This window comes from Eleutherodactylus coqui, chromosome 7 (genome assembly GCF_035609145.1).
Source record: "Eleutherodactylus coqui strain aEleCoq1 chromosome 7, aEleCoq1.hap1, whole genome shotgun sequence".
Lineage (NCBI taxonomy): Eukaryota > Metazoa > Chordata > Amphibia > Anura > Eleutherodactylidae > Eleutherodactylus > Eleutherodactylus coqui.
This window is the reverse complement of record NC_089843.1, coordinates 38,563,935-38,587,917: the sequence shown is the minus strand read 5'-3', so window position 1 is coordinate 38,587,917 and position 23,983 is coordinate 38,563,935. Positions and strand designations below refer to the sequence as shown.

General features: G+C 43.1%; 1 protein-coding gene across 1 annotated transcript in view; it reads left to right on the top strand.

Annotated features, from left to right (window-relative positions):
* Positions 1–11,518: 11,518 nt before the first annotated feature.
* The window catches only part of ADRA1D (adrenoceptor alpha 1D), a 127,944-nt gene continuing 115,479 nt past the window's right edge, over positions 11,519–23,983 (top strand). Inside the window, exon 1 of the mRNA XM_066572937.1 lies at positions 11,519–12,880. Coding sequence (XP_066429034.1) covers positions 11,950–12,880 — 931 coding nt within the window. The 5' untranslated portion in view covers positions 11,519–11,949. The remainder of the gene's footprint in view (positions 12,881–23,983) is intronic.

The following is a 23,983-nucleotide window of genomic DNA, read 5'->3' as shown; positions in this document are numbered from 1 at the left end:
TCGTTTTCTTGTGAGATCCGTCCATATCACAATAGATTGGAACAATGAAATCACTCGTGTAAATACGGCCTATACAATCACTTGCTGTCTGCTGAGTCCGTGTATCAATGTGTGGCGCACTGCTGCCCGGTAGGTTACCCAAGCCCATCCCGCGAAAAACTGCAACCTGTCTAATCCAATTCTTAGGGTGGTCTCAGACTAACGTGTTTTTCTCTCCTTATTACAGCGGTTATAATCACAGCCGCGTAACGGGACAAAACCATTGATTTCAGTGTTTTCGTTTTCACCAGCGGTATTCTGACAATTAATAGTACAGCCAAGAAAAGATAAGACCTGCCCCATCTTCCCTGCATTTAGTGAATACTACGTGCGGGAAAGATCTGGCAGCACCTATCTGCCCGCAGCTTTTTTCAAACTCCTGTGTTCTGCGCTGCAGAGTTTGAAAAGCTGGCGCCCCCTTGATCGGGCATGACTGCGCTCCGTACCGCCTGTTATGAAATGTAACTGGATTCAATCAGGCCGGCTCGCAGGAGCGAGTCAGAGGCCCACAGCGGATTCCGGCTGTGAGCGTGGCAGGCGAGCCTCCGCAGTGCAGTTATAGGAGTTACGCAGTAAAACACGCATGTGATTACAAATACACGCATTGCTTGAATATGTATGGCAAATGCGTGCAAAAATACGCTTACGCCATGTGACACCAGCCTAAGGGCGAGCACCCACTGGCGTTTGCGTTACCCGCGGGGAAAAAACGCAGCGTTTTCGCCGCGTGTCCCGCGGTTTTCCGCGCGTTTTCCGCGGCGTTTTTCGCGGCGTTTTCGCAGCGTTTTCGCGGCTTTGCCATTAATTTCCATGGAGAAAAATAAGGACACATATGCAACTGACAGTTCCTATGTTAAAAACGCAAACGCAATGCAAAAAAAACGCCAGTGGACAGGAACACATGTTATCTCTATGCCTGTGCAGGAAAAACGCAAAACGCAAAACGCAGGTAAAAAAACGCCAGTGGGTGCTCGCCCTAAGGCTGCCTGTCCACCGGTGGGTTAAAATTGCGTTCCCCACGGCGATAATCCGGTCGCGGGGAATGCAGTGAAAGCTCTCTATAGCATTGCTATGGAGAGCGCTTCCCCCGTCCACAAGTGGAGAATCATTGCGATTCTCCGCTCGCGGGCAGCAATTCACAGCATACTGCGAATTTACCACGATTCTCCCCTGTCAGCCTAACCTGTCAGATAGGCTGACAGTGGAGATCCGTCTGCCGGCTCCTGCTCCCCGGGCGGTGGTATCCCGTAGCGGATCTCCACCACGGGATACTGCAATGCCTGTGGACAGGCAGCATTAAGGGCCCACATACACATCCGTAAGTGCTTTACGTGAGCCCGCCGGTGCCATAAAAACTCCTGAATGACAAAGGGATTGGCGCTTGTATGCCGAGGCCGCAGCCATGAGGCCTGGGGAGTCACCCCCCTCCCCCTCACCGACTCACCTCCTCTCTCCTCCCCTCTGGCCGTTTCCAATGGGAGGGGCGGGGTGCAGCTAATCTTATGCCCCTCCCAGCCCTTTGCCCGCAGCCAGAATTTAGCCATGCCCCTGTCCCACCCCCTCCCATTGCAAACAGTGGCAAGGCGTGGAGAGGAGAAGAGAAAGCGGAGGGAGTTTAGCAATCACGCTGCTAAACTTCCTCCCACCTCCCTTCTCCGGCAGCTGTCATTGGCTCCCATAGGAATCTATGCAGCTGCCGCCGCCAACGTGACAGTGCCCGACCATGAAAATACACCCCTGCGCACTGATACATTATAAGTAGAGATGAGCGAGCACCAAAATGCTCAGGTGCTCGTTACTCTAGTCGAACTTCCCGCGATGCTCGAGGGTTCGTTTCGAGTAACGAACCCCATTAAAGTCAATGGGCGACCCGAGCATTTTTGTATATCGCCGATGCTCGCTAAGGTTTTCATTTGTGAAAATCTGGAGAATTCACAAAAGTGATGGGAACGACACAGAAACGGATAGGGCAGGCGAGGGGCTACATGTAGGGCTGCATCTCAAGTTCCCAGGTCCCACTATTAAGCCACAATAGTGGCAAGAGTGAGACCCCCCCCACACACACGCTGTCAGCATAAAGATCGTTCTCCTCTGCCACAGCTGTAACAGCTGTGGCAGAGAAGAACGATGTTAGCCCATTGAATTCAATGGAGCCGGCAATGAACGCGGGCTTGTTTTTTGCGGGACAAGTTGTATTTTCCCATAGTGCCATATAATGTACTGAAAGCTTTTAAAAAGAGGATTAAAATGGAAAAAATTTAATTCCACTAACTATGGTGGGGGGGGGGGGGGTCTTATTTTCACGGTGCACACGTTGTAACAAACCCGACACGATCAGTTCAGTATCGGTACAATTACTGCGATACCAAATTTATATCGCTTTTTCTGTAATGCTTTTAAAAAATGAAATATTTTTGAAAAAATATGAAATTCCTTTCTGCCGCCATCTTCTGGCCACATTAGCGTTTTTAGATTTCTGCCGACACAGTTGTGTGGGGATTTTGCGGGACGTCCTGTAGTTTCTGTTGGTACCATTTTGGAGTTCATGTGACTTTTTGGTCTCTTTTTAGTACATTTCTTCTTGGAGACCAGTTCTGGGGTTCTGTATTCTTTTCTGACGACATTCAGCATGCAGGATGAATAATTGTGTTACTTTGATAGTTCACATTTTTACGGATGCGGCGATACCAAATATGTTTTTACTTATTTCTATTATTAATTTGAGAAAAGTAATTTTTTTAACATTTTTACGTCCTTTTATTTTTTCCAATAATTAATAACACGTATTTTACTTCTTTTTGCTTAGTCCTCATACAGCAGGTTCCACTGAAAGCAATGGGCTGCCGGCGAGCACGGGATGAATTTTCGGGAAGGGCTTAAAAATATAAGCCCTTACCTGAAAATCATCCTAAAAGGTGTAAAAATAATAAAAAAAATGTATACTCACCTTCCCGCTGAAGCTAGAGTTCAGCCGCGTCTGGCCGGCAGTTCTGCTGAACTGCTCTGAGTAGTATTCAGCAGCCGGGGATTTAAAATCCCCGCCTGCTGAATGAGCTGCCTCTGATTGGTCACAGCCTCACCAATCAGAGGCAGCTCTCACTCACACCCATTCATGAATTCATACATTTTTGTTTTTTTTTTTACACATTTTAGGATGATTTTCAGGTAAGGGCTTATATTTTTAAGCCCTTCCCGAAAATTCATCCCGCGCTCGCCGGCAGCCCATTGCTTTCAGTGGAACCTGCTGTATTGCCGGCTCCATTGAATTCAATGGGCTAACATCGTTCTTCTCTGCCACAGCTATGACAGCTATGGCAGAGGAGAACAATCTTTATGCTGACATATTTTTTTTATTTTTTTTTTACACATTTTAGGATGATTTTCAGGTAAGGGCTTATATTTTTAAGCCCTTCCCGAAAATTCATCCTGAGATCGCCGGCAGCTAGAGATGAGCGAACCTACTCGTTTAATTGAAAGCAATGGGCTGCCGGTAGAGATGAGAGAGCCTACTTGGCCATGCCCCTTTTTCGCCTGAGCACCGCGATTTTCGAGTACTTCAGTACTTGGGTGAAAAGATTCGGGGGGCGCCGGGGGGCGGGGGGAGGCATGGCGGCGCGGGGGGTAGCAGCGGGGAACAGGCGGGAGCCCTCTCTCTCTCCCTCTCCCTCCCACTCCCCGCTGCAACCCCTCACTCACCCAGGGCGCCCCCCGAATCTTTTCACCCGAGTAAGGAAGTACTCGAAAATCGCGGTGCTCGGGCGAAAAAGGGACGTGGCCAAGTAGGCTCGCTCATCTCTACCGGCAGCCCATTGCTTCCAATGGAGCCGGCTGTATTGCCGGCTCCATTGAATTCAATGGTCAGTGCTCGTTTAATCGTGTGGTGCTCGTCTCGAGTAACGAGCATCTCGAGCACCCTAATACTCGAACGAGCATCAAGCTCGGACGAGTATGCTCGCTCATCTCTAATTATAAGCCAATGCATCATAGGGATGGCGTATATCGACCTGTGTAAATAAGCCCTAAGCGAGTGTCCCACTGACATCGATGTCTGCCGGCTTGTTTTTTGCGGGACAAGTTGTATTTTCCCATAGTGCCATATAATGTACTGAAAGCTTTTAAAAAGAGGATTAAAATGGAAAAAATTTAATTCCACTAACTATGGGGGGGGGGGGGGGGGTGTCTTATTTTCACGGTGTACACGTTGTAACAAACCCGACACGATCAGTTCAGTATCGGTACAATTACTGCGATACCAAATTTATATCGCTTTTTCTGTAATGCTTTTAAAAAATGAAATATTTTTGAAAAAATATGAAATTCCTTTCTGCCGCCATCTTCTGGCCACATTAGCGTTTTTAGATTTCTGCCGACACAGTTGTGTGGGGATTTTGCGGGACGTCCTGTAGTTTCTGTTGGTACCATTTTGGAGTTCATGTGACTTTTTGGTCTCTTTTTAGTACATTTCTTCTTGGAGACCAGTTCTGGGGTTCTGTATTCTTTTCTGACGACATTCAGCATGCAGGATGAATAATTGTGTTACTTTGATAGTTCACATTTTTACGGATGCGGCGATACCAAATATGTTTTTACTTATTTCTATTATTAATTTGAGAAAAGTAATTTTTTTAACATTTTTACGTCCTTTTATTTTTTCCAATAATTAATAACACGTATTTTACTTATTTTTGCTTAGTCCTCATAGGGGACTTGAACCTGCGATTGTTAAGTCACTCATACAGTATAATGTAATACCCCAATATTACATTATACAGCATTTTGACGGGCAGTTTATGAAGGTATGACACAGGAATGCCTTGTTAGGCATCCATTCATGGCAGCTCTGGGGGCCTTCAGAAGACTCCTGGCTCCCATTGCATCCAAACGGCTCCCTGGCACAAGGATTGGGGGATTTAAATGTCATTGTTAGAACTGACCGCGACATTCAGCTGCCATCAGTATCGGCGCTGATCGTGGCTGTTGCAGGCAGGTGTCAGCACCCGCCTTCTATGGAGCGCACACCCAGGACCTAACTGGACATCTTGTGGTGTTAAGGGGTTAAAGGGGATGTCTGGTTTAGAAAATCCATTGTTAAAAACTGACTTCTATGGAGGTGTAGAAGCAGCCCAGGTGGTTCTTCTCGTGCCCTTTAAGTGCCCATATAATACTGCCAGACACTATAGCTCCCACATAGTAGTGCAATCCACTTCCAAGGCAATTCCTCTTTACACGGCTAAGGCCGGCTTCACACTAGCGATAGGCTATTTTGCGTTGTACTGCCTATGATTTCAATGGAGCCAGCGCTGGTGGTGCTGGCCCCATTTAACCCTTTCCAATCCACTGTCTGACGCATGAAGACATTCTGATTGAAGGCTGTACAGCTCCGATGTCGGAAGACGCCCGACAGGGTATTCTTACTGTATATTACTGGCCTCTCTGTTGTCAGGAGCCTCTCCGGCATGTAATATACTTCAGTACTGGCTCTAGCCAGCAGATGGCGCCATTGTAAATTGGCAGAAAGAGAAAGCCCCCTAGGAAACCCTGAATCCAAAATTGGATTGCAAAGGGTTAAGGCAATGGGCGACAGCGCTGCTTTTTCTTAGCACTGCAGTGAAGGCATTGCAAATGAGAATGAAACCATTGAAAATCATTGGTTTCATTTTTATGCGTTTTCACTCATATTCGCAACGCAAAATAGCTTATCGCCAGTGTGAAGCCGGCCTAAATAATACCGGATAGTTGTACTTTGCATCTAAAGTTCTAAGGACCTCCTAGTGAAAGAAGGGTCCTTCGCAATCACCCCTAAAACCAGCCTTCCTGTAGTGGAGGGCAAGATCCTTCTCTGGACAGAGGTGCCATCACGGCCCCTACAGTTTAGTCCTCGCCCCATTATTAGGCTGTGTTCACAAGGGACGGAGTTTCCATGTGGACTGTCTGCGCAATTTCCAGTAGCAGCAAAGAGACTTTCTAATTATTGATCACAGACTGCAGAAGAAAAATCCACCCAAAACTCAAGCGGAAATTGACCGGCGGAGCAGATCTAAAATCCTCATCGTGTCAAATATCGCAGCAGATATGCCACAGATTTCAGCGATCCCCCCGCGCCGCAGAGGAGCGGAAGTGCTTCACATTGATTCCAATGGGATTACCTGTCATCTCCATCTTGCATCGTCATGTTACACCAATGCTACTAAAACTGAAACAAAGAGCAAAAGAATTACCATACAAGTGACTGCCCCCTGCGGACCTCGTGATGTCAGTGCGGACACTAAATTAGGACTGCACAGGAAAATAAAATGTGATTTTCACCCGTCCGCCTTCCTGTAAGCAAGTGTGACAGTCTGGTTGTCACGCTCCCCGCAGACTCAGCATCCAGCCTTATCTGAGACGCTGCAGGTCCGCTGATACAGACGGCTACATTACATGGCAGCTGGGATACTCTAACAGGTGACATGTAGCAGAATTAGCAGTGGTGTTAATGGTACCCGTAGTCATTGCTGGAGTGTTGGTGCAGATGTAGCAAAGTTTAACTTAATGTGTTGTATAAATACAGAACACAAGTTTTTGTTGCTTTTTTAGTGGGTTTTGTTGTGATTAGATAACTTTGCAGCAATTTATCAGCGTTGGCTTAAACTTCACTACATTTGTAGTTGTAGTATTTACAGAGTCAAGTCACATAATTGTAACCGCCATGTGCCGCATGGACAGCACTTAGACGGGTCGGGAGTGACCCAGTATGGCACCGATAGGTGGTCGTGGGTATCTAAAGCCATGCTGACTGGAGTGCATCCCACGGTTGCTGGAGGGTGCGTGGGGGGGATCCATAGAGTGATTATGATGATGGTCCCACAGATGTGCATTAAGGTGCTCCCACAAATGCACATTTGGTTGCAGTCTGGGGAATTAGGGGGCCAGGGAAGTACTTGGAAGTCTTGGTCGTGCTCTTCCAACCACTGTTGGACATTTCTAGCCATATGAGATGTTGCATTGTCTTTGTGGACGATCTCCTCCACCCCAGGTAAGACAGACAGCATGTATGGGTGTATATGATCTGCAAGGATATATTCATAACCTGATCAGCCCAGAGTGCCTTCCGCATGGATGAGCGGCCCAGGGAATGCCCAGACAGTAACGCTGCCACCAGGTTGTGTTCTTCCAGCAATGGTTGCAGGCTGTTTGTTCTCTGATGTTTCTTGCCTGACACACCAACATCCATCTATTCAATACAGTAGAAAGTGTGACTCATCAGAGAAGGCAACCCTTTGCCAATCAGCGGTGGTCCAATTCTGCTACTGCCGTGCAAACTGAAGCCTTTTCTTCCGATGCACCTTTGTTAGCACAGGTACAGTGACATCCGTCTACTTCGGAGCCCCGTATGCAGTAGGGTTCACCGGACTGTTGTTTTAGACACGTCTGGCAGCCCCCTGGTTCATTTTCATGGTGAGCTGCTCCCTGTAGTGTATCGGTCATTTCTCGTACACCTTTATAGCCGTCGTTCTCCTTCCACACCAATGGCTCGTGGTGCTCCGCAGTTTCCATATCCATTATTCCTATTGGTGCCAACCGTCCACTTTCACCGCAGCAGCACACGAAAAGTTAACAAACTACACTGTTTGAGAAATACCGCCACCCTCGGCCCGGAAGCCAATAATCATCCCTGTTTACAACTCTGATAAATCACCTCTTACCCGTCACAACAACGAGTGATATATGAGCAGACGGCCGATCACACAACTTATATACCCACCAAGCCCACCACACGCCACTTCCTTCATGCACTACCAATGGCGAAAGTAGGAGGTGGTCATAATAATGTGATGCGACTGAGTATATTAGTAGTAGTGATAGTCTTGTTGCTAGCATTAGTACGGTATGGTCACACATAGTGTAAATGTTATGTTCTTTCCGCAGCCAAACCGCCTGCAGGAGCTCGCAGCATTTTATAGTACAAGCAAAGTAGATGAGATTGCAAGAAATCTGATCCATGTAGAACAGAGAACAACCTGCGGTAGAATTTGACCTACGATGCAGATTTGAAATCCACAGAATGTCAATGCAAGCAGGCGGTCGTCACTGCAGGTTTCACTGCTTCACATTACGGGGGGGGGGGGGGGGAATCTGCATCAAAATCCGCAGCACTTGGTATGAATATGGGGACGATTTTCTGCTGCAGGGTCATTCCGGTAATTTGTTGTCAGGGGTCTGTCATGCAGAACCATCTGGGAGAACAGTTTAGTTATTCCTATCTCTGAATATATACATAGCAGACCAACAGAAGAATTCATGGCTGCTACAGATCACACGTATTAATGAGGATAATGTGGCTGGAATATTTAAATACACAAAAAATACAATATAAAAAAAATAAGCGCAGTGTCACGGATGTGAGATTACTGTGGGACGACCCTGCAGAGGAGCTACTACATGTATACACCCACTAATAGTTACACTGTGCAAACCTAGGCTGTATTCACACAAGCAAGTGTGATATTGGCCGGAGAAAACTGGATGGGGATTTTACATGCAATTACAAAAAAAACGCAGCACATCACTGCACATGCGATTTTTACATACTGTACAGGGATTGGCCGGCAGAGGACTGAGGACTGAGGACTGAGGACTGATGACTGATGACTGAGGACTGATGACTGATGACTGATGACTGAGGACTGATGACTGATGACTGATGACTGAGGACTGATGACGCGCCCTTCACACTGCTTGGGACATCTGGAAGAATGATTTCCAGAGAAGACAAGGCGAGCGCTACCCTGAGTCCTGTGTCATGCCCACAGTAAAGCATCCTGAAACCATTAGTGTGAGGGGTCACTTGTCATCCAGTGGAGTGGGCTCACTCACAGCCTACGAACATGGCCATGAATAAAGAATGGGGTCTAAACATCCTCCAACCATCCAGGAGCAACTTCTGCCAACCATCAAGGAGCAACTTCTGCCAACCATCAAGGAGCAACTTCTCCCAACCATCAAGGAGCAACTTCTCCCAACCATCAAGGAGCAACTTCTGCCAACGATCAAGGAGCAACTTCTCCCAACCATCCAGAAGCAACTTCTCCAAACCATCCAAGAGCAACTTCACCCAACCATCCAAGAGCAACTTCTCCCAACCATCCAAGAGCAACTTCTCCCAACCATCTAGGAGCAACGTCTGCCAACCGTTAAGGAGCAACTTCTCCCAACCATCTAAGAGCAATCTGGTGATGAACAATGAATTTTCCACCATGATGGAGCTCCATGTGACAAGACAAATGTGATAACTAAGTGGCTCAGTGAGCAAAACATTGTCATTTTGGGTCCATGGCCAGGAAACTCCCCAGACCTCAACCCCATTGAGAACTTGTGATCAAATCTCAAAAAGCGAGTGGACAAACGAAAACACAGAAATTGTGATTAACTTCAAGCACTGATTAGGAAGAATGGGTCATGAATCGTCATCAGTCAGAATTTGGCCTATGGGCTCCTGCAGAGGAGTGATTTTGTGTGTTTTCACGTGCACAAAATTTCCAAGGACAATAGAACCCTTTTTGAAAGGGGTTCCCTCACATTGAGCGTTTTTGTGCATAATTTTTGCGCGCGTGAAAGCATACACGACACGCTCTATTTTTGTGCACACCCAAGGTACCATAGGAGTCTATGAGGGTGCACAAATGCGTGCCCTATCACCACAAAATCACACATCGAATTGCACAATTTTGTGGTGTTAATTGATGACACCGGAGGCTAATTAGGCTGCTCAGCTGATTCAATCATGGTGCGGTTGTGTACCGTGCCAATGTGAACGGGCCTGGCAGCGCGGATACGTACGCGGGAACATGTGATATTGCTCCATACAGAGCACAATCACAATACACTCTCATGAGCGTATATACGCATACGCTCATGTGCAGAAGCCCGAAGGACTCTTTCACACGAGTATATTTGCATCTGCAATGTGCAGAGAATACAATCCATTGTTTTGAATGGGTTCATTGTCATATTCCCATGCTCTATTTTAGTAACCCCACAGGAGTATATGTGGGGTGTGCAAGCGCGCACCGAGGTCCTGCACGATTGCACAATTTCGCATGGAAAAGAACACAACGAGGACTATTCATTGTACATAGCCTTTTAATCTCAGGGTGTGGCTGTGTTCCATACCCATTTCAACAGCCCAGTCAGCTAGAAAAGTACAGTAAAATGCAGATATGTGCGCGATAGTGCAATGCCCACAGCACAAAAAAGTTGCACTATCGCGTGTGTTTGGTGCATATACTCGATGGAAGCCTCCCCTTAAAGGTCTAAAAACACTGGAGCAGTAAACTTTGTGAAAACCAAAACTTGTGTCAGTCTCAAAACCTTTGGCCACATGGGTACAGCTTACATAAGGCCTTATTCACACAACCAAATATATGCAACTTTTGTAGCTGCATCTAAAAATTGTGACCATCTGAAGCTTTGAATTTCAATGTATTCATTCAGATGGTCGATTTTTGGGCACGTAAAAAATTAGTGTCGGAAAAAATAGGACATCGGCAACCGATTTTATATGCAGCGTCAGCAGATGAGTATCTTTGGCTTACATATGCTGGAAGCTCCCATAGGCTCCTATGGGAGCTGAAAAAAAAAGGAGGAAAAGGGAGTTTAACTGCCAACATTGGGAAAGCTTACAGCTGGCTCTATTTAAGCAATAATAGTCATTCCGAGGATTTCTGCCAACCAAGGGATTTCTTCTTTCATGCAATTTTTCACCGCGTATGACCGAGCGTAAAAACGCATGTGGTTGTGTTAGAGTGGCCTGAGGCCTTATTCACGTGAGCGTTTTTATGCGGCTAGTATAGCCGCGAGATAAAATCTGAAGTATTGGTTTCCAATGCATTCATTCAGATGAGCGAGTTTTAGTTGCTTAGAGAAATGTTGCCCTATCTTTTGCTGAGATACACGGTTATTTTAAAAAAAACGCGTTTATGGTGCTATCTTTTGACGCAGAAGTTTTTTAGTCGCATCAAAGAATCGATCATCTGAAAGTACCTATAGGAAACCATAGGCTCTTTTAGATGCGACTTTTTGACACGCCTACTCTGCGTCACAACGACGTTCGTGTAAAAGAGCCCTAACACTGAGCAGCAGGAATACAAAGTACCTGCGATAGAGAAGGAGAAATATCTCCAATCAATCTAATTAATCACACTGGCTTCTCGGGATACAATCAAGATGAAGATTTGCGGTAACTACATGAGCAGGTTGGGATCAGATGTTGTAGCTTAAAAAGAAAGGAAAACAGTAACAAAAAAAGAAAAAGAAAACACAAAGTAACAACTTTGATCTGCAACAAAGTAGCAATAACTCAAGCCTACTGCTGACCTCTAGTGGCGGCTCCGCAGAATGCAACAGCCATTCAGATAACTGTGAGAGTAGCAGCTATCACAGGAAGAGAGGGGAGGAGACCTGGCTGCCCAAGTGAATGAATTACAGTCCGGGAGGCTTCCTTATCCATGCAATGTGAGTTTTTGCAAAGCTCCTCTGAGCTGCTGAGACCTTGTAGTGCTGCTGCCATGGAGAGTGGAATCAGCTAGATGCTACTGGAAGCTCCAGGTCATTGCAGGGTTCTTGCACCCACTTTGGGTTTGAAGCATCATTTAGGCTCACACTGGGGAGGAGCTGCTGCAATCCCCACTGCTGCTGCTGAGGATTCAGACAAGTAGCAGCTTCAGACACCATGTCATGCAAAGGAGGTGCATCACAAAGTTTCTCATGAGTTCCCGTGCCTCCTGAAGCTAAGGCAGAAGCTCTGCTGGGCTATGTGGTACCAAGGAGTACTTGCAAAGATGGGACCTTGTGAAGATGTCTTGAAGAAGACACCATGCCTAAACCTTCTTCTGCAAGGAATTTGAGACCTGGCTACATGGAGATGAGAACATGACTTTTTTCATCAATGAAAGCTTGTGGAACAGTTCAGAAGAGCAGGACCACCTGCTTGGTGGCAATGGGACTACTAATGGGACCTCTCTGGTGGACGGTTTGGGCCTGCAGGCATTAAGTGTTGGCGTTGTCTTGGCTGTTTTTATCTTGTTTGCCATTGTGGGCAACATCATGGTCATCTTGTCAGTGGCATGCAACAGGCAGCTACAGACTGTGACCAACTACTTCATCATCAACCTGGCCATAGCTGACCTTCTGCTCAGTACCACAGTGCTGCCCTTTTCTGCCACACTGGAGGTTCTTGGGGTTTGGGTGTTTGGAAGGATCTTCTGTGACATCTGGGCAGCTGTGGATGTGCTCTGCTGCACTGCCTCTATTATGAGTCTCTGTATCATATCCATTGACAGGTATGTAGGGGTCAAGCACTCTCTGAAATACCCAACGATCATGACTGAAAAGAAGGCTGTGGTCATCCTCATCCTTCTATGGGTTTCTTCCATGGTCATCTCCATTGGACCTCTCCTGGGGTGGAAGGAGCCTCCACCAGACAATGACAGTCAGTGTGACATCACTCAGGACCCCGGCTATGCCCTCTTCTCCTCTCTTTGCTCTTTCTACCTACCTTTGTTGGTCATTCTCATTATGTATTTCAAAGTTTACATTGTTGCCAGAAGGACCACCAAGAGCTTAGAGGCTGGGGTCAAGAGGGAGAGGAATAAGTCCATGGAAGTTGTCCTCAGGATCCACTGCAGAAGTAGTGTCATGGGGGAGTCCACATCCAGCTCCAGGTCCAAGGGACCTTTCCGGAGTTCCCTTTCTGTCAGGCTTATTAAGTTCTCCAGAGAGAAGAAAGCGGCCAAGACCCTGGCCATAGTGGTGGGGGTATTTATTCTGTGCTGGCTGCCCTTCTTCATTGTGCTGCCTCTAGGTAAGTAGCCCCTGGGATCATTAATAACCTACTATATGTTTGGTGATGCTTGCTGTAGTGTATATGTCATTGTGATTGTGCTGTATGTGTATACTGTACTGCAGAAGTTGCTTTTGGTTTGGTATAGTACAATTGTGGTGTCCGTTGTGCATACAGTATATACAAGAATTCATACACTCATATATGCATACTTACTAATCCACACATGCAAGAACTCAGGTATACCTTTAAGAATTTATACATCCAGTACACAGTTATATGCATGCTTATATGAATTCATACATTCACACATAAAGAGTCATACATTCATTTATGCATGCATACTAATTCATACATATAGGAATACATGCATACATACGACTCATGCATGCATGTAAGAATTTATATGTACAGTATGCAGATATATACATATAGGCATTCATACAGACACACATATAAGAACTCATACATTCATATATACATGCTAAATAATTCACACACATGTACAATAACTTTTGCATGCAAATAAGAATTTATACATACAGTACACAGATGCACACACACATAGAAGACCTCATATAAGAATGTATATGTACAGTACACAGATATATACATACTTGGAGGGAGTCATACATACATATAAGAACTCATACATTCATATATGCATTTAATGCATATATACAAGAACACATACATACACACATATACATACAAGAAGTCATGTATGCATCTATAAATTTATAGATACGCAGATACATACATGTATATAGGAATTCATACATACACACAAGAATTCATACATTCATATATACAAACATACTAATGCATACATAGAATACATACATATACGCACAGAAGAGCCCATGTATATACTTTAGAATCAGTACATACACAGATATATACATAACAGAATTCATACATACATACCCACATGAAAGAAATCATATATATATATATATATATATATATATATATATATATATATATATATATATACATACGTATAAACCGTCATGCATACCTGCCTTACAATAACTTTCTCATACATGAATTCTTATATACATGTTTATAGTTTTACTTCAGAACAACAGGTTGTTGTGTTGGACTTGGTGGTTGTTGTTGTGTTTGATTTCCATACACTCATCCAGACTCTCATCTTGTGTATCATTTACTAAAATGTATACAGCTTGTGCGATCTTATACTGTATGCTGTATATACACACACTGTACCTTGCTGTTTTGCTTTTAGCTACACAGTTGCAATAGCCTTGCAGAATATTTTGTTGCCTTGTTTAATAATACTAGATGATGTTTACTGACAATCCTGTGTAAAATCACAGGGTGAACTCTGCAAAATGGCAAACTCAGCTCTGCTATATATGCACATGTTAGTGTGCTGCTTTTACTGTAGTACATGCATGTTGGTTTGGTATATATGTACATATAGGTTATTATTATTAACTGATACACAAATGTAGCATCCAGGATCTGATTTTGTCAATTATAGCAGAGCTGCATTTGTCAAATATAGGAAGATGAGTTTGGCTCATTGTCAGATGTAGCAGAGCTGACTTGGTCAGATACAGTAGAGCAGGATCTGTTGGAGGTAGCAGTGCTCAGCTGACCTATCCTTTGCGGTGTTGTCTTGGTGCTGTGAGCTCCAGCATCTTCTCCTCTATCTCAGCAGTGGGGACTGCACTGTCCTGTGTCACTGACACTTCAGCTGCTGGAGATAACAGGAGGAGACCTGGGCTGATGAGCTGTAATTTGCATTACACAATTTAATGTGCTCAGTACCCAAAGTGGAAGAGCAGAGACTTAGATGCACAGATGTAGCGCAGCTAAATTTGTCATTTGGCACTGAGCATGCTGATGTGCTGCGAGTGATTTAAACATGATGCAGTGGCAAAGAGTATAAATTACAAAGTCAGCTCTGCTATACCAATATCCTGGGCACAAAGAACAGTATAGGTTCACAAAGCACCTTCAGAAGATCAGATCCTGCAAGTCAGAACCCACTGAAGTCATTAACCAAATGCATTGAGGACTTTCACACCTTTAGTAATCATAATATATTTTACCAAGTTGCACCAACAAATGAGCCGCAAACTGCAATCTGAGCGCTGCGGAATAAGCTGGGGCTATACAAATAACGATTATTAGTAGTAGTTATCTCTGATGCATCTATGTAGACAGAATTATGTAACATCCTAGAGTTTGCTATACAGTACAGCTCATGTGTAACCCTAATAGACAGGTATGAGAAATGAGATAGATAGACATGAGGTAGATAGATATGAGATAGATAGATATGAGATAGATAGATATGAGATAGATAGATATGAGATAGATAGATAGATAGATAGATAGATATGAGATAGATAGATAGATAAATAGATAGATAGATAGATAGATATGAGATAGATAGATAGATATGAGAGATAGATATGAGATAGATAGATAGATATGAGATAGATAGATAGATATGAGATAGATAGATAGATAGATATGAGATAGATAGATAGATAGATAGATAGATATGAGATAGATATGAGAGAGATAGATAGATAGATAGATAGATATGAGATAGATAGATAGGAGATAGATAGATAGATATGAGATAGATGGATGGATAGATAGATAGATAGATAGATAGATAGATAGATAGATAGATAGATAGATAGATAGATAGATAGATAGATAGATAGATAGATAGATAGATAGATAGATAGATAGATAGATAGATATGAGATAGATATGAGATAGAGGATAGATAGATGATAGATAGAAAGCCATATAGCATAGTTGATTTCGTTATTTGACTTTCTGTTGTTTGTTTTTTTTTGCAGTTTTCCAAACAGCAGGTAAACTAACTGCATTATCTTAACATGTAGCAAATTGAGCATTTCTACATGTTCTCCGCAGATTTGCCGCTTTTAGCTGGAGCACTAACTGTCAACCAAGTGGCTTACTGGAAAAATACAAGTTCCATAAATGTTTGTCCGCTGTCTTTTCTCGTATTGCCCTGCTTTTGTGTCAGTCTGTACTGTAGATCTGGCATTCTATTCATAAACCAATATCTCAGGATAAGGAAGGCTCATTAAGTTCTGCCCTATGAAGACTTTACTGAGTGTTGCAACGTATGGGACTTTGGATCTTTTAGTCTTAAAATACCCTTGATGTGAAGAGCTTAGCTTGCCTTTGATTATGTAAATATCAAGTCGTTTCACTGTAATAATAAAAGTATGTTACAGATTGTGGAGTAGTGCAGGGCTTATGTTCCCCTCCAATTACTGACACTTTACAAGGCAGCCTTTATGTAATGTCTATATCTTCATTGATTGGCATAGACATAATAAGAATGCTTGGCACATGGAAAGGTTGTCTGCTCCTGCCTGGCAACTAAGTGTGGAGCGGAACAACGTATAGACTGTTAATGTTAATCCCCATGGAGCTGGCACAGGTCGGAGTACTTATTTTATTAGTCAGCAGCATCGCCTGCACTATGAAGTGGGTACAGGGCCAAAGTTTGGATGGATGGATGGATAGATAGATATGAGATAGATAGATAGATAGATAGATAGATAGATAGTCCAACCATTCTAGATGTACCAAACCAGTAACCAAACTTCAACCGTGATGGCACATGGAGCTGTGGATTTGTCTCATATAACTTCTCTTATTCTTAGTCCCCTATCAGTGAGTAAGACATGACACAGGATATTAGTAAGAGAATGACTGGTAATAGGACGCTACAATAAGTTGTTCTTGTGCCAAGTACAACCCTAGAATGGCAAACATGAAGAGTTTATATGAGACAGGTACGGAAAAGATACCGCACCTGTGCCCTGGGGTAAGAGGCGGCTCTTTCTTCAGTTTATGAATTTACATGAGCATTCCTGTCTGGTGTGATACAATCATTACTGCATCTCTACACAGCAATAGTACTATTTGCATTTTTTGGTTATAGTGAATGTACGACTTTCATAGACCTGACATTTCATCTGTGCAAATAATGTCAAAAGAGATGATGCTTACTACTGCTTTCACAGAACGAGCCACAGTCTTCAGAATACAATAGTGCCCCCTATGTACAAGAATATAATTAATATAATACTGCCTCCTATGTACAAGAATATAACTACTATAATACTGCCCCCTATGTACACGAATATAACTACTATATTACTGCCCCCTATATACAAAAATATAACTACTATAATACTGTCCCCTATGTACAAGAATATAACTACTATAATACTGCCTCCTATGTACAAGAATATAACTACTATAATACTGCCCCCTATGCACAAAATATAACTACTATAATACTACCCCCTATATACAAAAATATAACTACTATAATACTGCCCCCTATGTACAAGAATATAACTACAATAATGCTGCCCCCTATGTACAAGAATATAATTAATATAATACTGCCTCCTATGTACAAGAATATAACTACTATAATACTGCCTCCTATGTACAAGAATATAACTACTATAATACTACCTCCTATGTACAAGAATATAACTACTATAATACTGCCCCCATGTACAAGAATATAACTACTACAATGCTGCCTCCTATGTACAAGAATATAACTACTATAATGTTGCCCCCTATGTATAAGAATATAACTACTATAATACAGCCCCCTATGTACAAGAATATACCTACTATAATACTGCCTCCTATGTACAAGAATATACCTACTATAATACTGCCCCCTATGTACAAGAACATAACTACTATAATACTGCCCCCTATTTAAAAGAAAGTATCTACTATAATACTGCCCCTATGTACAAGAATATAACTACTATAATACTGCCCCCTATGTACAAGAATATACCAACTATAATACTGCCCCCTATGTAGAAGAATATAACTACTATAATACTGCTGTCTATGTACAAGAATATAACTACTATAATACTGCCTCCCATGTACAAGAATACAACTACTATAATACTGCCCCCTATGTACAAGAATATAACTACTATAATGCTGCTTCCTATGTACAAGAATATAACTACTATAATACTGCCCCCTATGTACAAGAATATAACTACTATAATACTGCTCTCTATGTACAAGAATATAACTACTATAATACTGCCTCCCATGTACAAGAATACAACTACTATAATACTGCCCCCTATGTACCAGAATATAACTACTATAATACTGCTCCTATGTACAAGAATATAACTACTATAATACTGCCCCCTATGTACAAGAATATAACTACTATAATTCTGCCTCCTATGTACAAGAATATAACTACTATAATACTGCCTCCTATGTACAAGAATATAACTACTATAATACTGCCCCCTATGTACAAGAATATAACTACTATAATTCTGCCTCCTATGTACAAGAATATAACTACTATAATACTGCCTCCTATGTACAAGAATATAACTACTATAATACTGCCTCCTATGTACAAGAATATAACTACTATAATACTGCCTCCTATGTACAAGAATATAACTACTATAATACTGCCTCCTATGTACAAGAATATAACTACTATAATACTGCCTCCTATGTACAAGAATATAACTACTATAATACTGCCCCTATATACAAGATTATAACTACTATAATACTGCTCCCTATGTACAAGAATAAAACTACTATAATACTGCCCCCTATGTACAAGAATATAACTACTATAATACTGCTTCCTATGTACAAGAATATAACTACTATAATACTGCCCTCTGTGTACAAGAATATAACTACTATAATACTGCCCCCTATGTACAGGAATATAATACTATAATACTGCCTCCTATGTACATGAATATAACTACTATAATACTGCTTCTATGTACAAGAATATAACTACTATAATACTGCCCCTATGTACAAGAATATAACTACTATAATACTGCCCCCTATGTACAAGAATATAGCTACTATAATACTGCCTCCTATGTACAAGATTATAACTACTATAATACTGCTCCCTATGTACAAGAATATAACTACTATAATACTGCTCCCTATGTACAAGAATATAACTACTATAATACTGCTCCCTATGTACAAGAATATAACTACTATAATACTGCCTCCTATGTACAAGAATATAACTACTATAATACTGCCCCCTATGTACAAGAATATAACTACTATAATACTACCCCCTATGTACAAGAATATAACTGCTATAATACTGCATCCTATGTACAAGAATATAACTACTATAATACTGCCCCTATGTACAAGAATATAACTACTATAATACTGCCCCCTATGTACAAGAATATAACTACTATAATACCGCCCCCTATGTACAAGAATATAACTACTATAATACTGCCTCCTATGTACAAGACTATAACTACTATAATACTGCCTTCTATGTACAAGAATATAACTAGTATAATACTGCCTCCTATGTACAAGAATATAACTACTATAATACTGCCCCTATATACAAGATTATAACTACTATAATACTGCCCCCTATGTACAAGAATATAACTACTATAATACTGCCCACTATGTACAAGAATATAACTACTATAATACTGCCCCTATGTACAAGAATATAACTACTATAATACTGCCCCCAATGTACAAGAATATAACTACTGTAATACTGCCTCCTATGTACAAGAATATAACTACTATAATACTGCCCCCTATGTACAAGAATATAACTACTATAATACTGCTCCCTATGTACAAGAATATAACTACTATAATACTGCCCCTATGTACAAGTATATAACTACTATAATACTGCCTCTATGTACAAGAATATATCTACTATAATACTGCTCCTATGTACAAGAATATAACTACTATAATACTGCCCCCTATGTACAAGAATATAACTACTATAATACTTCCCCCTATGTACAAGAATATAACTACTATAATACTTCCCCCTATGTACAAGATTGGGCACAAGTGAATGTGATCTTTTTTCACTGTGTTTTTCTAGGGCCACACTGGTTCATGAGAATTGTTGGTCAGTTATGAAGCAGAGTGTTGGTGGTGTCATACTCAGGGCAGTCAGTGGGCTGCGCTCTTCAGTTTTGCTGCCATCCGCCTCTGTGCACAATTTTATATAAAAGAATTTGAGATCCTTAACCAGATGTGCCAGGATTAGAACAATATGTCTCCTTTCTTCCAAAACCAGCGCCATCTATCCATCGCTTGTGTATGTCGTTGTGCACTCCATTATAGTCCATGATTTCCATCAGATCATATTAGCCCCTCTGATATGCCAGATCTGACACTTCCATGATCTTCAGCGTTCGGCTTCTATGACAGAGCGAAAGAATCGAAATTTAAAGTGCAGATGTGAACACAGACTTTCATTAGAAGTAGATACAACTCCATCCAGTTTAGACAATGCTCTGTGAGCCAAGCAACCTGGGTTCCAGACTGATACATTGTAGCAAACCTCTACCACAAAGATTTGTGCAGCTCCTGCTAAGGTATTCAGGCTGTTTTCACATCTGCATCAGGGGTTCTGCTTTCCTGCTCCATTTGAGGGGCAGAAAGAGGGGAATCCCTTGGTCGAACAAGTCTGTCTTCTGACGGAACCGATCAGCGCTAAACGGACCTCATTGACTATATGGGGTCCATTTGGTTTCCACTGCAAAAAATTGCAGCATGCTCAATTTTTGTGCGGGCTTGAAGTCGGTGGAATCCGTCCGCAATTAACATTGCAAAAAGGTCGTTGGGAAAATCTGTACTGTGCATGTCTGCCGGCTCGCCGGCCTGACCATCAGCAGTATAGAAGGCCGCAAGGTATGCGGGGTCACCGGCCGGACACAGGGTTGGATTCCGGTGTGGGATCCCTCATCTGGAATCTGACCAGGTCGTGTGCAGCTGGCCTTACCGGTTGAAAAAGTCTTGCATCTTGTGCTGGTTTTGAGACAGAACCTCTGAATGGAGGGTGCAAAAGTGCCCTTAGCTCACTCAGACCCTTATTCAGACAGCGTACAGTTCTAAAATAGCCAATGAGGCCATTCACACCAGGATTGGATTAAGTCTATGATGGACCCTGGACTGTACAAGTCTAAAGTTTAAAAAATGATCTGATGCTAAATACATACGAGCCTCCTACATGCATATGATACCCGAGCCAAGCTTAGCACATAGATACAATACCTTAGCCGAGCTTACTATCTATATGTGATACCACAGCACATCTTAGTACATTCATATGGCAGCAGAACAAAGCATAGTACAAACACTCTTTGTCGAAACAATCCAGCTCCTAGAAGAAGTTGTCGTTTTGCTTTAAAACTTGGCATGCAGTTCCATCTCAGGCAGATATGCAAATTAGAGTTAGATGAACGATTTTGCCACCTAAGGTCCTAAAGTGGTTCCCCCCTTGGCCTATAAGAGGCTCTCGGAGGCTCCTTGTGTGTAGTGACCTCTTCTTCTGCTTGTAGAGCTTGTTGACCACTAGACGCCTCTACGACGCAGAGAAGAGAGTTCACCCAATTACCATAGTCTGAGAGGGGTGCTCTATTGGGATTGGAGAAGCTGGATGGTCGTATCGATGAATTGTCCCCCACCGGGCCGTTCTGACCAGACTGTTAGGTTGCGTGATGGCATACACAAGGCAGCCAGGCTCAGGAGAGCACCAGATAGGCTTGGATGCGAAAGTGGGACTTAGCGGTCACCCAACCACAACGAGGTCGGTTTACATAGACAGTCCATATTGTGATAGCAAAAGAAACATAATTCCTCGTAACAGCTCTAGTAGGGAAAGACGATCATGCAGCGGGAGGCTGATGTAAAGACTTAGACTTGAGGAAAAGGCTGGGTATTAATCCCTTCTGCCAGACGGACCGAGCTGATGATAGGGGCTGACTCGTTTTAGAAAGGAGCGCAGACCTTTTAGTCTGTATCAGTGCAGGAACTATTGCTGTGGTCATCGTTGCCTTATCAACATACAAGGGTAGTGGTGGGAGCAGACTTTGATGTCCATGCTCTGGCCACTCCAAGTCAGGCCCCAGGCTATGCTGGTACTCTTTGAAATGTCCCCGCCGGCATGACAGTAAAGCAGGGGCTGCAGGAAAATGCAAGAAAAGCCTTCCCAGTCATTATGCTCAAATAAACTTTAATTCAAACCGAATGCGATAGGCCATAACGAGCCACAACAGTAAACAGAAATTCTCGGGATCCGAGTTGGTAGAGAAAGGTCCAAGTTCTTTATTAAGTCCACATGTCTGGAATCAACGAAAGTCTGAGTTTCACTCTGCCTGGGGACCAAGTATATGTGAATAGGCCTACCGTTACGGAGGCACACTGGTGGCCGACTAGGGCTTGGTCATTGTAGCCGTTTAGTCATTCGCGACCCTCGGCGATGTTAAAGGCAAGCTCCCTCCATGTTTATCGGTTAGGGCTTGGTGCAACGGAAGAACTTGCAAAGACAGCAGGCTCTGGCATGTTCTGGAAGCCTACTCTTTCCCGTAGGGCGCTAAGTTTTCTAACTGTCTGTAGGGCGAAAACTGTATTTTGACTTCCCTTGTTCTTTCGAAGATACTCTGTGTGCACCAGTGCGCTCTGCCACTTCCGGATACCACAACTGCGGAGTCCGCCAGAACGAGCCATGCCCCGATTACTCCATGCCAACCATAAATAAATAGTCACACCCAACTAAGTGAGCAACATAATAGTACACCCCTCTTAAGGACAGACCCCAGGATCTGTGATGACTGCAGAGTTTGCACTGGATACTTCAAATTGAGGTACTCAAAGCTCTTTGCACTCCTTTCTTGACCGCAATCCAACCCGCGCAGACACAGCGGTTACCGGCATGCAAGAGGAGAGGAGAGGGCTCAAATCAACACCCGGCTCCCTCACCAAACTCATCTCTCTCCCTGTCTTTTCGGTACTGTATCACTCAGTCCCTGTGGCCATCCACCAACCAGGGAAAAGCTTATTACAAACAGAAAACAGTTGTAGTAACAGTCAGTGCCCACTAGAGGCCAGCAAAACATTTCAACACTTATTTTAGAGGGCAAAATAACAGTACTATAGGGGTAAATTACACTACCTCTCCTTCACAGTGTCTGACAACAAACTTGTTGACTGTTTCCAGTAACAACCAGCAGATCTGTGAATGCAGCTCTGGGCTGTAATACTGCAGAGACTGTAAGGCTATCTACACAATTCAAGGCATTAACCCTTTCAGATCCACTGTCTGACCTCTGAAGACATCATGATTTAAGGCTGTACAGCTCCGATGTTGGAAGACATCCGTCGGGGTTCTCTTACTGTATATTGCCAGCCTCTCTGCTTTCGGAGTCTATCCAATGTGCCACCTCATGCAGTACTGGCTTTAGCCAGCATATAGCGCCGTTGTATGACAGCAGAAAAAGAGTAAGCCCCCTAGGAAATCCAGGATACAAATTGGATGGAAAAGGGTTAAAGGCATTGAATTCAATGGGCGATGTGTTTCAAGGAATGCGAAAAAATTGAGCATGCCATGAGTGTTGTGCATCCGACTCCATTCAAAAGAATGAGGTTCATATTCGCATCAGATTTGTGCGTCTCTCAATGTACAAATTTTGCGCAATTTTCTCAGCTGTGTGAAACCGGCCTAGAACCCAGGATCGGTATGAGTACTTTTCTACTCCTTTGTTTGTCAGCACACACTAGGCACCATTTCTGGGTGGTAAAGAATAGTGAGATATTTCCCTGATCATCGGCTGCTATGTTGGAAAAAATCAAGTGTTCACGGCATAAATGTATATTTTTCTTCTTATTGGGGCCATCAGGTGGCGCTGTGTTTTGCCTGCTATTACTATTACTGCAATGCTAAATATTTTCTATCGACATCGGTCTATGATTTTCTCATGTGGCGGAGTCATCCCAGATGACAACCTTCAAAGACCAGCCATGAGTCATTCAGAAAACGGGCATCTGAGAAGTATAACGTACGGCCGTCTTTACCCAGTAAAATGGGATTAGAGTGGAGAACGAAGCTTTGCGTAGTAGAATCCCCCCGCCCCCGCCCCACTTCTAATGATCTAATTACCATCCCATGTCATGAACCTTCCAGCTGATTTATATGCTCCGCCAGCACCGTAGCTGGTGCTCATTTCTCATTATCTGATCCAATTTCCC